Here is a 17,521-nt window from a genome sequence, read left to right as displayed (position 1 = left end):
TGTTCTAAAAGAGAAAAGACACTCCTGAAAAATGACACCAAGAAGGTACACAGGTACCATGGAGGGAAATGACTGATACATCTAATTAAGATTTTTGAAGTTGAGGGTACAAATTTAATATGACAGTTGTGGCCAGGCATGGTGGCACACATCTGTAATCCCAATATTTAGGAGGCTGAGACAGGAGAATCACAAGCTCAAGGCCAGCCTGGGGTTCATAGTGAGTTCAAGGCCCATCTGAACTATGTATCAAGACCCTGTCTCTAAATAAATAAATAAAGTGAGACTAATTGTCAACTTTTTAAAATATGACAGTTTTGGAAAAGGTTGTGCAATAGTAAAAAAAGAATTCAACTATGCTCTTTTTTCTTTATTGAACACCAAAATGCTACTCCCAATATTTTGGAGGTTTTAAAAAATATATTATTGTTATATTTCTTGTTCTCATTTCACAGAAGAAGTATAAAGGAACAAGCAGATGTGAGATCAAAAGGGAAAAGTATCTGGAATTTGTGTATTTTCTCTTTTCCTTGAAGACAATCATGTGACCACCTGCCAAAAGGATGGGTGTGCCCCACTGTAGGTCTTACAGTCATCTATGTTGATTCTTCCGTTACCCATTGTATGTGAGGATGACTTGTCATGTTGTTTTCTTCCTCATTGTCCTTAAATCAAGGAAGGAGAGTGTTATGGCTTGTATCTAGATGTTCTCCCAAAGCCTCATGCAGTCATAGATGGGGCTTTTTGGAGATGGCTGGATCTAGAGTGTGTGCTGCTGGGATCAAGGATGTGATACTGGGACTGATTCCTGGTGCGATGCTAGGATTAAGGTTGCCCTACCCTGGGTGTGAGTGCTACCCACCCTAAGGATGGATAAAATACAAGGGACAGAAAGAGGGTCCTGCTTGTGCCTTGTAGCTTGCTGCTTTTGCTGCCTTCTGGCTGCTGTGAACTGAGTTTTTAGGGTTGTTTTTTTCTCATCTGTGATTACTTGCCTCTCTCCCATGCCACCCTGCCTTGGATTATGGACTGAAACCTCTACAAACTGTGAGCTACATCAATCTAATAAATCTACAAAATGTAAGGTAAATAAACCTTTCCTCCTTTAACTTTGGGTGCCTTAGCAATGAGAAAAGTAACCAAGACAGAGAATCAAATAGAGTCCAAAGTCATGCCTCAGTTTACCTCCAGGCTGGCTCACACAAGATGTCATTGGATAAAGTTGGAGGAGTTATCCTAAAGAGAGTGGAAACCGCAAGTGAGCCCACCAAGTAGGTGACTCATCACTGAAAAGAAGTCCAAGACTCATCAGTAAGACCCTGGAAAGGAGTCTCAAAGAAAATAAAGTGTGAGCCCTCAAGAAAGAGGCCTAATATTATGACAACTTAAATTCACAACACTTCGTTTACTTGAATATCTAGTCATTCAAAATAAATTGCCACCATAGAATTTTTCGCTTTTATGTAGTATCTCATATGAAGTTTATTTTAATATATTATCATCCAGTTCCTATAAGGACTAAAATATTTGTGGTAAATTCAGGTTTTAAGAACTTTATTGTTCTTACAGAAGATGTTGAAAAGATGTCAAAACATTTTCTATATGAATGAGAAGAAAATCATGCTAATTATATGTTAAAATAATTTTTAAATTTGTTATTTTAATTTTTCAATATCTTGCATCACAAATTTTTCAATGTGGACTTATGAAAGATCTCTTTTTTTAAGACACTAAGATAAGATAAAAGTTAACAAAACATTGCTTTCCTTTAATAATTCATAAAATGTGCCAGTAACAGGCTGGGGATTTAGCTCAGTGGTTCCGCCCCTGCCCCACAAGAGCAAGGACCCAAGTTCAATACCCGGTACCAAAAAAAAATAATGTGCCAATAAGAACAGGTTTTAAAATATTAGTTCCTTATACTATCAGTCTGGCCCTAATTAATGAGGTTCACAAACTGCTTTATCCTAATTGCAACTGTTTCCACTAGCTAGCTGTTTTTTAACGTCTATAAATTACTAACCTAAATGAAATAAGTGGAGTTTCTTTAGGCAACAACTATTATGGTTCCCTTTGATGGAACTATGCAAAATCAATAGCCATTGCTTCCTTTGAGTCCAATCTTGAAAAGAATCCTGGATGTCCATTTAGTGATAGTCCTATATTCCACAAAATTTGATGAGCACAGATGTTGTCCATTTTAGGGTGGTCCACTGGTAACATACCAGTCTTGTTTGTATTCTTTAAGCCAGTCATTCAATTTAGATTTAGAAAATTTAGTACAAACCACAACGTTCTAAAATTTTAGCCATGTGAATGCAAATTCCATTTCCCAGAGAATAAAGCAGTCAGTTTGGGCTCCTTTGTTTTCCACGTGCTAAGTATTTCTGAGTGGTTGTGACTCAGAGCTCTCAGTTCAGTTAGCATCCCTATGAGACGAGCAAAATGCTGTGGGTCTTCTGCATGATAAATCTTTGAATATTTATACAAAATGTGTAAAATGGGTTCCTGTAAATTCTCCACATGTTGCTTATTTTTAAGGCATGGACGATCTGAAAAATATCATCATATTTATCTTAGTCTCTGTTGAAAAGTGGTAGATTATGGTGAATTCATATAAAACAATGTAGATTTTAAATAATAAAAATAACATATTTACCAAAACATTAATATATGTCACATATTATGCTAAGCAACTGACCTCTGTGCAATTATTTTATTTAATCTTCATGATAGTCTATGAAAGAAGTTCTGTTTTTACCACCAGCCTTCAGATGAGCTTCTTGAAGCTTAGAGAATTAATTTCTACAATGTCACAAAGGAAGGAACAGTGAGAAAGTACTTGTAAGAATATAAGTGCAACCAGAGGCTTAATTGAAACTTTAAAAGATTAAGTAACTTCTCCAAGGTGAACAGTAAGTGAAAGATCAAGCTTCTAAAGCTGTAAAATATGTGTCAACCAAGAACTTCTTAGTGGTTAGGCAGCTTTCATTCCTCCAGTCGTTGTGCTGGAGATGTGGCAGTGAACGTAACAGACAGAATCACCTGCCCTCATTAAGCTTACATTCTGGATCTGGAAGGAGTGGAGAAGGAAAGAATGTTTTATTTTAAAGTAAAAATGTAAGATGACAGACAGTGATGTAGAGAAAAATAAACAGAGAAATAGATAAGAATTTAGGGTAGAGGGATAGTAGCTATTTTAAAAAGCCAATCAGAGATAAAATGACATAGCAGAAGACCAAACTAAAGAAGGAGGCAAGTGGCTACCTGGAGGAAAAGCTTTTCAGGCAAAAGGATTATCAAGAATGGCAGAACCTGTAGCAAGAGCCTGCTTGAAATTTTCAGTGAATATCTGTGTCCAAAACAGTGTGGCTGAGGTGTAGTAAGAAAAAGGGATAGTGTAATTAACATGGCAAAATGAAGCTTTAAAAGTTAAATTTTTTTTCTTCTTTGCACACAAACAACTTGTCCAAATTCCCTCAGGCCTACAAAATGAACCTCCTCAGCTCAGATGAATGGACAGAATATGCAAATGCTGGCCCCAGGAGGTCAGGGTCCAGGCTAGACAAACAGCTTCTCTAAGCTTCCTCATGTCTCACGCATAACCACTACCCTATCCTCTCCTCAGCCCACATGAAAGGGATAGACCAGGCAGATACCGGTCCGAGGAGGCCGAGGCCCAGTTTCCTTTCCAGTGAGGGAGAAAGCTGAAATGGATGAGAGTGATAAAGTAAGCCTGCAGATGTACTGTCTTATGGTATTCCACTCCCCTCTGTGTCTCATTATTAAAAAGGCCCTGGTTGGGTTGTTCCCTTAACTACTATGAAGTGCCCTTTTTTGTTCCTTCTAATCAGTTTTAGCTTGATGTTCACCATGTCTGAGATTAAAATTGCTACCTCTGCTTGTTTTGGGGGTCCTAATGCATGAAATATTATTTTCCAACCTTATTTTTAGTCTATTAATATCTTTTTGGATTAGATGAGTTTACTGAATGCAACAGTGTTGGATTCTGTTTTTTGATCCAGTCTGCCAATCTGTGTCTTTTAATTGGAGAGTTGAAGCCATTAACATTGAGAAACATTATTGAGATGTGCTGATTATTTACTATCATTGCCTCCTTTCTCTGGTGGTGACTCCTTTGTTTTTCTTTTCCCTTTATTTTTTGTTGGGTTTCTCCATTGGCCTTACTTGGCTTTTTCATTTATCTGACTTTTTAGCTGTGTCAGTTTTGTTCTTTCCACCAAGGATATTTTCAGGAGTGCTGATTTAGCTTTCATATATCTTTTGAGCTGTTCTTTTTCATGAAAAGACATTATTTTTCTATCTACCACAGAATTAGTCTAATCAAGGAAGTGAAAGTCCCTTAAAAAAAAAAAACTACAGTATTCTGAAAAAGGGAATCAAAGAGGATATCAGAAAATGGAAAGATGTTCCTTGCTCTTGGATAGGCAGAACCAAGATTGTCAAAATGGCCATACTCCCAAAACAGTTATACAGTTTCTATGCAGTCCCACTCAAAATACCAACAGCATATTTAACAGAATTACAGAAAACAATTCTAAAATTCATATGGAAACAGAAGAGACCCAGAATAGCAAAGGCAATTTTGCCCAACAAGAACAAAGTAGGAGGCCTCACAATATCTGACTTCAAGCTACACTACAAAGCAATAGTGATAAAAACAGCACAGCACTGGAACAAAAATAGAACATGGATCAATAGAACAGAAGAGAGGGTACAGGAACATCCCCAGACACATTCATCTATTTGATATTTGACAAAGGGGCCAAAAGCGTACATTGGAGAAAAGATAGACTATTCAAAAAGTGCTGCTGGGAAAACTGGATATCTGTTTGCAGATTGAAATTGAACCTATTTCTCTCACCCTGCACTAAATTAAAATCAAAATGGATCAAAAATCTAAACATTAAGGGCCAAGGATTTAACTCAGTGGTTCCACAGCCTGCCTCACAAGCACAAGGTCCCGAGTTCAATCCCCAGTACCAAAAAAAAAAAATCTAAACATTAAAACAGAAACATTGAACATATTGGAATAGCCAGGTGTTGTGGTGCACACCTGGAATCCCAGAAGGATCACTTGAGTTCCAGGCCAGCCTAGACTACATAGTGAGTTCAAAGACAGCCTAACTACATAGTAAGACCCTGTCTAAATAAATAAATAAAATGGAAGATAAAATAGGTAAAACACTTGAGGACATGGGTGTTGGAAAGGATTTCCTAAACAAAACCTCAATTACACAAGTAATAACACCAAGAGTCAACAAATGGGATTATATCAGACTACAAAGCATTTTCTGTACAGGAAAAGTACCAATAACTACAGTGAACAGACAGCCTACAGAATGGGAAAAAAATTTTCTTCCTGCTACTCCTCAGACAGAGAACTAGTATTTAGAATATATAAAGAACTCAAAAAAATTAAGTCACCTGAAATTACAGGAACTCTCCTATATTTTTGGTGGGAATATAAACTAGTACAACCATTATGGAAATCAATATGGAGATTTCCCAAAGAACCAAAATTATAAAGTCCACATGACCCAGCTATCACTCTTCTAGGTATGTTCCCCAAAGGGTTTAAGACATTGTACTCTGGTGATATATCCATACTGATGTTTATAGAAGCACAATTCACAATAGCTGAATACTGGAAACAGCCTGTATACCCATCAACAGATGATCGGATAAGAAAATATGGTATATAATGGAATATTGTTTGGCTACAAAGAAGGACAAATTTGAGACACTGGTAGGAAAATGGATGCACTTGCAAAATATAATGTTGAGTAAAATAAAGTAGACACATGAGCTTAAATACCATATGGTATCTCTCATTTGAGCAAGCCAAAGTGCAAAGAGAGTAATAAAAGATAGGTAGAAGGGAACAAGGGGGTAGATCTCTTTCAATAGTGAAAGGGTTTAAGGGAACAAGAGTGAGGAGTGGAGAGGAGCAGAAGAGGAAATACGTAGAATAAAGATATGCCTAATAACCTTAGTGAATGTAAACATTATATGCCATAAACATGAACTAAGATTAATAATATCAACAAGAATGAGAATTAGAGGAGCGGGAAGAGGGAGGGAAGGGAAAGGGAATTTTAAAAAGAAACAGGCTGTATTATGTACATGTACCCCCACCCCAAGATGACTGTAAAATGCATGTACTACAAATGTGTACTGATGAAAAAAGATAAAATATGGGGCTGGGGATTTAGCTCAATGGTTCCACCACCTGCCTCGCAAGTGGAAGGACCCGAGTTTGATCCCCGGTACCAAAAAAAAAAAAAAGATAAAATATATTTTTGAAAGACTCTTGAATGCCTAGACACAGTGAGATGGTGATTTGAGGGAAACAAGGTTACTCCATTTCCTCAGAGGTAGCTTTGAATAAACTTTTTCCTTTTCACTAAAATAAATGGCATCATTTGGTTTGGTTAGTGGGAAGCAAATAAACCTAAATGTACAAAAAAAAAACCCACCTAAATGTACAGACTTGAGTGTCTGGTAACAGACTCAGCTCCTGAGAGCCCTGGATCACCCCATTTCCTCCAGTAAGGCAGCAGGTACGCAAGCAAAGAAACTGGCTGCTTGAGACTAGCCAAACCCATAACTGGAACTGGAGGGATATTTAAGGAGCTGCCAGGAATACTTTTGCTCCTGGGGATTCTCTGTTCTTTCTTGTTCGTAGGATCTGCTGTCTATAAATGGTTCAGTTGATAAAAGGAAAAGGTTCTTTGGGAAGCTAAAGGGCTCTGCTTTCCTACTGGAAAATGCACTCCACCATTTGAGATTTCCCTTAGGTCACTTAGCAGGATTATCTGGGGTGAGGTAAGCACCTTCACCATATGGGGCCATCTGGATGTCCTACAATTCATTTTGGGGTTCTGACTAATGTAAAAAGAGATTAAAAGGTCGAAAGAAGTTCCAATATTTGTTTTGTTGGGTTAGAGTACTAATTTGGTTTCTTTGGTTTGCTTTGCTTCAGTTTATCTTTCTCTTTTTGTAACCAGCTTTATTGTAGGACGAGGAGCAGGGTTTCAGCACCATCTAGAAGATGCATGCTAACTGAACCTGTTCAGCCAGGATTCTATGACAAAGAGACCACTGGAGCCGACAATGCTGCTCCTTTAAGATCTCACAAGGCACTCACTTTGACCAGGGAGCTTCCCATTTCAAAGCAGGACAAATATTGCAGTGTTCCGTTGGAGGTTTAGACCCATCGTACACAGATACAAGGCTTTGTCCTTCCTTTACTTTGTCTTTGGTGGGTTTTTATTCAATCTGTTTGGGGTTTTGTGTGAGCCATTTGGGGGCTTTCTGAGCCACTCTGGGACTTCTTTATGAGTTATTTTGAGAGTTCAAAGTTCTTGAACTGTATTTGACAAAAAAGTCTTGATTAAGAGACAATGAGGGGAAGGGGATGTTGCTCAGCTGCACAGCGCCTGCCTGTCAAGCGCAAGGTCCTGAGTTCCATCCCTGGTACCAAAAAAGAGACAGAGACAATAAGATGCTAGAGAGAGACATGGGTGTATTTAGTGATCTCAGTTGTGATTTGCTTGGGAATAAAACGTGCTTGTGCTATGTTCTAAGTCCCTAGAAAAGTTTTAATGACCTGTTAGTTTTAAAAAGTGATTGGATACAGCATGGCTTGTATAATTGAAGGCGCACTCAGATTTACTGCAACTGTTCTTAAGATTCCATAAGCAACTTTTTCCAGGATAATATCTATAGCTGTTTTCCTTGCTCTTTTTCTGATTAGTGACAAATACCAGCAAGAGCCTTGAATGCCCATTGACCATGTAGCCACTCAGATAAATCATGAGCTTCCTTCGGCCAGGGATTTAGCTCAGAGGTTTCGCCGCCTGCTGCGCAAGCACAAGGACTTGAGTTTGATCCCCGGTACCAAAACAAAAAATCGTGAATTTCTTATAAAGGATTTATATTTCTCTCCATCTTGCCTAACAGTCCTTGGTTCATTCTAAACTGATCGTGCTTCAAAATAATGTCAAAACTTCAAAGGGGCCAAAGACATACGTTGGAGGAAAGATAGCCTATTCAACAAGTGGTGTTGGGAAAACTGGTTATCTGTTTGCAGAAGATTGAAACTGGGCCTATATCTCTCACTATGTACTAAATAAAAATGGATCAAAGATATAAACATTAAAACAGAAACATTAAACTTTCTGGAAGACAAAATAGGTAAAACACTTGAACTCATGAGTGTAAGAAAGGATTTCCTAAACAGAACCTCAATCACACAAGAAATAGCAGCAAGAATCAACAAATGGAGTTGTAGCAGACTAAAAAGCTTCTGTACAGCAAAAGAATCAATCAGTAGAGTGAAGAGACAATCTTTAGAACAGAAAAAAATTTTGCCAGCTACTCCTCAGACAGAGGACTGATATCAAGAATATACAAAGAGGGCCAGGGATTTAGCTCAGTGGTTTCACCACCTGCTGTGCAAGCACAAGGACCTGAGTTTGATCCCTGGTACCAAAAAAAAAAAAGAATATACAAAGAACTCAAAAAAATTAAACCACCTAAAATTAAAGAATCAGTCAAGAAATGGACAAGGGAAATGAACAGACACTTCACAGAGGAGAAAATACAAATGGTCAACAAATAATGAAAAAATGCTCAATATCTCCGGCCATTAGAGAAACACAAATTAAAATAATACTAGAACTCCATCTTAGTCCAGAAAGAATGACAATCATCAAGAAATCAAAGAATAACAAATTCTAGCTAGGCTGTGGAGAAAAAAGAATCCTTCTGCATTGATGGTGGAAATATAAACTAGTACAAGTGCAATACAAATCACTGTGGAGATTTCTCAAAGAACTAAAATTAGAAATTTCATATGACCCAACTATCCCCCTTTAGGTATCTTCCCCCCAAAAAGCTTAAGTCATTATACTACAGCAGTACTTGCATACCAATGTTTATAGCAGCACAATTCAAAAGATCTAAATCCTGGAAGCACCCCTGTATATTCATCAACAGATGACTGGATAAAAAAAATGCTATCTATGTTTAATGGAATACTACTCAGCTATAAAGAATGACAGATTTGAGACACTTGTGGGCAAATGGATGTACCTGAAATACATAATGTTGAGTGAAATGAACCAGACACGTAAGCTTAAATACGGTATGGTATCTCTTATTTGAATGAGGCAAAGTACAAACAAAGAAAATGATAAAGAATGGGCAGAAAGGGACAAAGGGACAGATTTCTTGCTATAGGGAAGTGGTCCAAGGGAAGAAGGGCGAGTGGTGAGGAGGAGGGGAAATTAGAAGAATAAAGATACACCATGTATAAGAACCTAATAACTCCAATTCATGTAAACACTATATGCCATAACATGAGCTAAGACAAGTAATATCAACATTATGAAAAAGGGGATGGGGAACCAGAGGAGGAGGGAGGGAAGGAAGGGGAAGAAGATTTAAAAAAAAAAAAGAAACAAGCTTAAATATGTATGTGTAAACAACTCCCCAAGATGATTGTGAACGGCATGAATTACAAACATGTCCTAATAAAAAAATTTAAATATTGTCAAAACTTCTGTTTGTGGAGATATAAATTTCTCACCTAACTATAATCAGAAATCCTACCTACATACATACAAATTCAGGATTAAGTATTGCTTAGCACTGTAAAATCAAAATTATGCCAATAATGTAACTTTTTAAAAGTTAGTAAATGACAAATCTAAATCTTTGTTTTATGTATATTCATGCACATGTGTGTATTTGTGTTTTTAAATTATTTACACCAAATTAATTTAAAAATAGGGCCAGGGATTTAGCTCAGTGGTTCCGCCACCTGCCTTGCAAGCACAAGGACCTGAGTTCGATCCCCAGTAATAAAAATAAATAAATAAATAAATAAAGAGTACTCTATAAAGCATAACCCTTATAAAGCCTTAATGCTTCTAATTCACATGACTTAAGCAAAAATTCAAAGACAAAATATAAAGTTGCCTTCAGAACTGTTATACAATTTGCCTGCATTAGCCAGTCAGAATTATATCTATAGATATGTGAGATGCAATTTCTAGGTCTTAACTACAACTTTTGAGAGGTTTTTTTTTTCTTCAGGTAAAGAAATGGATTGGGATATTGACTTGTGCTTTTCTCATGTCCTGTGTTTTGTAAGCAATGTAGAAATAACTGTTAAAGATTAAATTACATGAATATAAGTAAAATGTGAGTTATTCATAATTAAAATACTGAAGATATTCACTAAGCATAAATTCATCTATTCATGGCTTCTTAAAAATCTATAAATGTGTTTGGTATTATTATATTTCATAGGTTATTTATATATATCTTTCAGTTATATTTTCATTCTCTTTTTTTTCTCTTGGTACTGGGGATCAAACTCAGGACCATGTGCTTGCAAGGCAGGCATGATGCCACTGAGCTAAATTCCTGGCCTGGTTGTTTATACATATCTTGATCTTTTATCACTATATATAGTTATATCACTGTGATATGAGATTGAGAGGTATCTGATCCTTCAATAAGTTTGTCAGTGATTATTCTAAAGGGACAATAAGTATCTAGAAGTGAATATTTGTCAAAGTATAGGTCCACAGGTTGAAAAAATGAACTTTAAATGGTAAGTTTTAGTGACTGAGGGTTATACTTGCTCACCATTTAAAATATTTTAAACATACCGTGCATAATAGCACACACCTGTAATAACCAGCACTTGGGAGGCAGAGGCAGGAGGATCACCATGAGTTTGAGGCCAGCCTGGACTACATAGTGGGTTCAAGTCTAGTCTGAACTACATACCGAGACCCTGTCTCAAAAAATAAAACAAAACAAACGAAATATATTTTTTGAAACAATTAGTTTTTTCAGGAAAAAATATTTTGTTGTAAAGAGGTAATACAGTAAGTTACAAACATTCAAGTTGCGAATTTTCACAGATATGAACAGATATCACATTGTGAACATTCACAGATATGAACAAATCACGGAAGTAGCTCACATGCCACTGGTCATTGTCACAGTTGTGCTACTGTGTGCTTACTGTACAGTGCGATAGCGCACAGTAGCACAGTGCTCAGTCAGAGGCCAGGACGTCCGGAAGCAAGAGGAAAAGCTGCAATGATGTGGAGTGGACTGCTAGGAAGCACAAAGCAATGTACACTGCATATTTGTGACAAAGGTGTATAAGACTCACTTTGTTGAACTTATAAACAAATCCGACTTATGAATGTTCTCCCTGAACAGAACACATTTGTAAGTCAGGGATGTACAGTAACTATGACTTACCTGACCTATGAATGGGTTTATTTATATACCCTAATACTAATAGTTTTAAGACACATTAAAAATGCTTGCTTCCTTCTCTGTAATAAACTCCTATTGTTTTCCTATCTAATCCTTGCTTAAATTGAAAAACTAAACACAATGCTTACATTCACAAAAACAAACACACACACAAAAAAAAACAAAAACAAGGAAAATAAGAAATTTTTCTGTGATTTCAAGCCTATGATTATCTTCTGGTGTCTACAGTTTTATGGCAGTGTCCAATTCAAGGCATGACTCTACTCTCGCTTGTAGACAGGGGAGACAGTCAGAGCCCATATCTGTGCTGGATAAGTAAAAAAGCTACCTACCAATTTATAAGCAATTTACAAGCCTGAATGCGGAAAGAAAAAAAGAAAGGAGGAAAGAAAGAAAGGAAGGAAGGAAGGAAGGAAGGAAGGAAAGGAGAAAACATAGAAGCAAGGTACAATCCAACACCTCTAACTCGCCCAAAGCAAATCCAGGGATCACTAAGGTTGAAGAAATCAAAAGCCACTCAGCTGAATTTTCTGAAATGGTACAAGAAACTACATGTATAAGCCAGGGATTTAGCTCAGTGGTGCTGCTGCCTGCCTCACAAGTTCAAGATCGCGAGTTCAATCCCTGGTACCAAAAAAAAAATGTGCAAGTCTTTCGACAAAGCCAAAACAGAAAAAATTACACAGAGATTACACAGAGCTTTAAGGGATGTTCTCATACAGAAGGAAATTGTGATGAAACAAAATTGGCACATTTGGCTGCAATTAGTAATTTAATAAGCTGGACCTCCTGTTGTCCCAGCACTTAGGAGGGATGAAGCAAGAGGATCATTTTAACCCACAAGTTCAAGACCAGCCTGGCAGTAAGACTCCCATCTCAAAAATAAAAAATAAAATAAATTAAATTAAATACTGAAAATAAAATAATAATATAAAAACCACTATCTTCATTTTTCAGTGACAAATTTAATCCAGATTTTTACTACTAAATGGGTTTTACCTGAAAAAAGCACAGTTGTTGCTGCAAGCAGAGCATATTCGGTATCACTTACGTTAAGTCCACTCATTCTTCTGTAGAAATAAAACAGTGAAGCAATAAATTCTTCAATGACACCTAAAAAGGTTAATACAAAAAAGAATTTTCATTAGAACATAGTAGAGAATCAAACATGTTGTTATTATCATTTTTCTCAAAATGATACAGTATAAGAAAATTAAACATTATATCTGACCAAATTTTATCAACCAATATGATATTTTATATTATGTGTATTACCAGTTAGAGTAGCAGAAGGGCAGTCTTCACTGCAAAATTTTTCCATAGAATAACTAATAGTTCCATCACCACTCTGATTATGACCATTCAATGTATGAGCTGAATTATTCAGCATTCCCATAGTACCTAGTAAAAGGGAAAAATTTAGTCTGATTTTTTTCTAATCCTTATACAAATAGCATATTCAGTGTCTGTCACAATCCAGAATAGTTGTTATGTGGAAAACCTTCCCAACGAATAGTAGCTTTATAATTTTTGTCATTGAAACGTTAAACTAGATTAATATCATAGAGAGATTGCATGGTAGACCCTCCATAAATGTATTTTCTATGATGCTGTACAGTAAAGATTGGCTTTCTATAAAAGAAAAACAAAGCTAAACCAATGTATTAGAAAATTCTAAGCAGCTATTATGATATATTTATTCCTCTATCACCTGGTAAAACAAAAATATAATTAAAAATAGCTCAATTTTATGTAAGTTGTTGTTAAATTGAACATAACTTGATATTAACATTTTTTAAAAAGCATTATTGCTAGATGTGTATGCCTGTAGTCCCAACACTCAGGAAGTTGAGGCCAGAGGATCAGTTAAGCCCAAGAGGTCAAGGACAATTTAGTTGAGACCCTCTTAGAAACGTGGGGGAGAAAGGGGTGGAGGGGAGGAAGGAAAGGAGGAAGGGAGGGAAGGAAGAAGAAAGAAATAAAGGCTTTCTTACTTTCAGAGGCTGCGTCTTTCTGACTGTAAAATTGGGCCACATGAAGAAACATTACTTCAATTTTTGATCCTTTCTGTAATGCAGTCTGATCCTCAATGGTCAAATTTTTAAACCCTTTAAGAAAATATCAGGAAGAAATAAATAATGAAAAGATAATTTTAAGATACAATATTCAACATTGTATTTATTTACTTATGAATCATAAATTTCTCCTCAGAAAAATCATGACATAGAACTAGGGATGTCGCTGAGTCACGCTTGGCTAGCATGTGAGAGACTCTAAATTTGAGTTCCAGCACTGCAAAAAAAAAAGCCTCATTCCATCTCCATCAACTGCAAAACAAAACCTAAAGAATAATCACAATATGCAACTACAAATCTAAATAAAATTTTTATTACACATAGTAACATTTTGGAGTACTTTTATTAGAACTGGGTAATATTTTTCCTATGGAACTGGATAATGCTTTTCCTATGGCAAGAACAAAATGAGCATATTTGATTTAGTCTTCAAATTTTTATTTCTATGAGTAACTGTACCTGTAAATAGATAGTTAAGTTTTAGCCAACAGTGGCATGATTTTTTAGTATCCCATAGGGACTTTTCTGTATTTCATGTTCTGTCTAAAAAATAAGCCAAGCCTTGTGGAATATTGCCTGTAATCCCAGCACTCAGGAAACTGAGAAAAGAGGATCATGAATTCAGGGCCAGCCTGGGGTACATAGCAAGACCCTACCTCAAAAAAAACACACAAAATATATTAATAATAAAAATTTTTAATAAATGAAAAACAAAAAAGTCACTTCCAAAAATTAAATAAAACATACAACCAAAGCATATTTGTTTTGACTTCAAGGCTCTGAAGTCATTTGAATAATATTTTTATGTACTGTATTTAGACTTTCACCCGCCTAATTAAAGCAAACATGTTTTGGCAGTTAGAAGCAGCACTGGTAGGGAAAAACAAAACCTTTTGTTTTCCTACAGTGTTCCCTTCTTTTAAAGCAGGACCTTTCATAAAAGATGGTTTTAAGTATTAATGTATTCCAAAGCCAATGTAAATACCTGGGAGTCTCTTGGTAAAATCCATCAGCCCATGCATGTGTAGAACTGCTGTCTCTGAGAGTTGCACAAAGCTCAGTTTAGGATTGGCATTTTCCTCCATCTAATACATTTTTAAAAATATAAATGTTATTTTGATTCGAATAACTATTGAAATTTTAAACTGTTATTTTTATGCTCTTATTGTCTAATATAAATAATTATAAATTATTTCTTGCCAGTGATGAATACATACAACTTTTTTTGTTTCCTCTAAAGGAATTGTATAGTTTTGATGAGCAGCTACAATGTTACTAATAAGCTGATGTTCCTCTTGAGTTAATTCCATGCTCTCCTGAATCTATAAAAAAAAATACAGGGAAACTATAATTCATACTTATTGAACAAGATTTCATTAACAAAAGAAAAAATTGTGCAAGAAAAGTCTTGCCATTTTTCCAGTGGATGACACAAGTTTGTTGTCTGTTCCTTTCTCTTCCACTTTGATGTTAGAGTAAAAATTATTCTTCTCCTTAAAGTTCTTTCGAAGTCTTTTTGAATTACACTGGATTTCTGTGAGCAAACCTGTGATATTACAAAAGTCATTAAAAATGTTTTTGGCATGAAAAATAACATTATAGGATTTCATAAAGAATTGTCTTATATTGCATATATACATATATATGATCATAGATGTCTTTTTACAAAGAATCCTTCTTTTTGCTCATATATGTTATGCTTACTACAGTTCTTTCTCCTTTTCCTTCTATATCTATCTTATCTACTTAAAAGTACATAGTCATCCCAAACAGAGATTAAAAATTAATTCTCCATCTCCAAATTACAAGTTCAGATTTTTATATGGAAATTTTACACATTAATTGTATCTTAGAATCAATATAGAATACATTTTTCCACATTAATAAAGGGAATCATCTAGTAGAGCAATTCACTACCTTATCTATATCTTGCTATTTTTTCCCTTTTTTTGGCAATCCTGAGGATTGAACCCAGGCCCTCACATACTAGGCAAGTACTCTACCACTGAGCTATATGCTGGTCCTCTCAGGCTTATTCTTGACTTTTATAACATAAGGTCAAGAGAATAACATGATTTTTAAATGAGCTAAGTAAATTCTTTTCCTTTACAACAAGGCAAGTATATATATTATATATATTATATTTATATACATATAATTTTATATACATTATATTTATATATATAATTATATATATATATAATTTTTTTTGGCAGTGCCAGAGATCAAATCCAGAGCTCCACTCATGGTAGACAAGTGTTCTTCCACTGACCAACCTTCTCTGCTGTTTTTATAAGGTAAACAATTTCTATTTGGGGCATGTTGCTCTCATAGATTTTTAATTCTTCAACTGCTACTTCTACCTGAACAGCAGCAGCTATCATAAATCACTACTAAAATTAACCAAATATTAATACTTACCTTGTGTTATAACTGTAATTTTTCATAAACATTTAAAACACTTATTATATTAAAATGTTACACCAGAAGCAGAGCTGGAAAACAAAATGAAAACCTTAGCCCCTTTCTAAATGAGTTCATTATTTTGTTAGGGAGCAAGAATACATCAAAATATGAAGTCACTTAAAAGATACCAAGTAAATATAAAAATTATTTGAACTGCATACACAAATGCAAAAATGAAATACAGATAAGAAGTCATTAGAATCAGATGAGATTAATTGTAAGGTGGCTTACTAAAGAGATGTATTTATAAGAAGTGTTAGTGTAGTTGACAGAAAGAAGAGTCCCCTACAGAAAAAAAAAGAATACCAGAGAGATAAAATTAAACCGATCATGGAAGGAAGAAAAATAAACTGATAAAATCTTACACAGAGGCAAGGGGAAATGATGGTAAAGAATTTCAACTGAAGAACTCTTTCCTATAACCACAGGAACTAGGAGGAAGTACCTGAATTCCATTCTATGTATATAAGACCATGTCTTGAGTACCATATTTTGTAATGGACACAGCACTTTAAAACACAGAAAAGAACTCATCAGGAACAAGATACTGAAAGTATTGGCATATGATAAGGCAATCAAGGCTCCAAAAGAAAGGAAGGGAGTAATGTACAAAGATGTTTTATAGGTTTCTATCATCAATTATGAAGCTTTAAAAAGACAAATCAAGTACTAAATACACTGAGTATTCAAAAGGGTAAGTGTATTTTATGGTTTAGATCTAAAATATCCCTGAAAAAGCTCATACGTTGGGCCGGGGATTTAGCTCAGTGGTTCCGCCCCCTGCCTCGCAAAAGTTCGCATGTTCAAAAGATGAACTTTTGGAAGGTGATTAGATCATGATGGTTCTAACTTCATCAGTGGATTAATCCAATGATGAGATCATGATGACGATGGCATTATTGAGATGTGACAAACACAGGAAGTAGGACCTAGTTGAAGGGAGCGGCTGCTAAGGTGTGACCTAGGGGATTATATCTTGTTCCTGGCCCCTTCTCTCTGGCTCTTTCCATCTCTCTCTGCTTTCTGGACACTATGAGGTGAGCAGCTTCCCTCTGCTTCCACTCTTCCACTATGTTTCTGTCTCACCACAAGCCTAAAGCATGGCTGACCATGGACTGAAACCTTTGATACTATGAGCCAAAATAAACCTTTCTTCCTTAATGTTAAAATACTTTCTTTATATCAGGTATTTTGTCACAGTGGTAGAACACTAACACAGTGCAAATGAAGATCTATGGTCATGATAGCAGGAATCTGAAAGTACATAAATAACACCTGAATAATGCTCATGTCCACTTACCATGGTAGCTACAATCATATCAATTCTTTTCTCAACCTTGACATAATTTCTTACAGTTTATAGGGAAGGAGGGCAGATTTTATTTATAGATTCCCACAGAAGAACGTGAGTTCCCTTTCACATACATTTTTAGGTATCAATTAAAAGGTAATTTATGAGGAATTAATATGACTTGGATTGTGTTCCCAAACTTCAGATAATAAAGCTGTACCCTTCGGTGTCGTGCTATTTGAAGTAAAGCCTTTGGGAAGTAATTACATTTAGATGAAGTCATGAGGGTGGGCACTGATGCTGGATTAATCTCCTTATAAATAAGGATACCAGAGAGCTTACTCTCTCCTCTCTCTGC

General features: G+C 35.7%; 1 protein-coding gene across 3 annotated transcripts in view; it reads right to left on the bottom strand.

Moving 5' to 3' along the window:
- Positions 1-1,310: 1,310 nt before the first annotated feature.
- LOC101718819 (bile acid receptor-like) overlaps positions 1,311-17,521 on the bottom strand; it is a 27,829-nt gene continuing 11,618 nt past the window's right edge. Inside the window, exons 5-11 of one of the 3 annotated variants that reach the window (XM_087213294.1) lie at positions 14,819-14,952; positions 14,624-14,728; positions 14,392-14,491; positions 13,326-13,439; positions 12,607-12,732; positions 12,383-12,444; positions 1,311-2,552 (exon numbers count right to left, since the gene is read on the bottom strand). In XM_087213294.1, the coding sequence (XP_087069420.1) occupies positions 2,430-2,552; positions 12,383-12,444; positions 12,607-12,732; positions 13,326-13,439; positions 14,392-14,491; positions 14,624-14,728; positions 14,819-14,952 (764 nt within the window). In that variant the 3' untranslated portion in view covers positions 1,311-2,429. Of the gene's footprint in view, positions 2,553-12,330; positions 12,445-12,606; positions 12,733-13,325; positions 13,440-14,391; positions 14,492-14,623; positions 14,729-14,818; positions 14,953-17,521 lie in introns of all 3 variants that reach the window. The other 2 variants (XM_087213293.1, XM_004854123.4) reach the window with 2 other exon arrangements.

This window comes from Heterocephalus glaber, unplaced genomic scaffold, assembly GCF_053883595.1.
Source record: "Heterocephalus glaber isolate CG9 unplaced genomic scaffold, H.glaber_assembly_v1.0 deba00001442, whole genome shotgun sequence".
Lineage (NCBI taxonomy): Eukaryota > Metazoa > Chordata > Mammalia > Rodentia > Bathyergidae > Heterocephalus > Heterocephalus glaber.
Note: the sequence above shows the minus strand (reverse complement) of the source record. Positions and strands in the feature narration are given on the sequence as shown.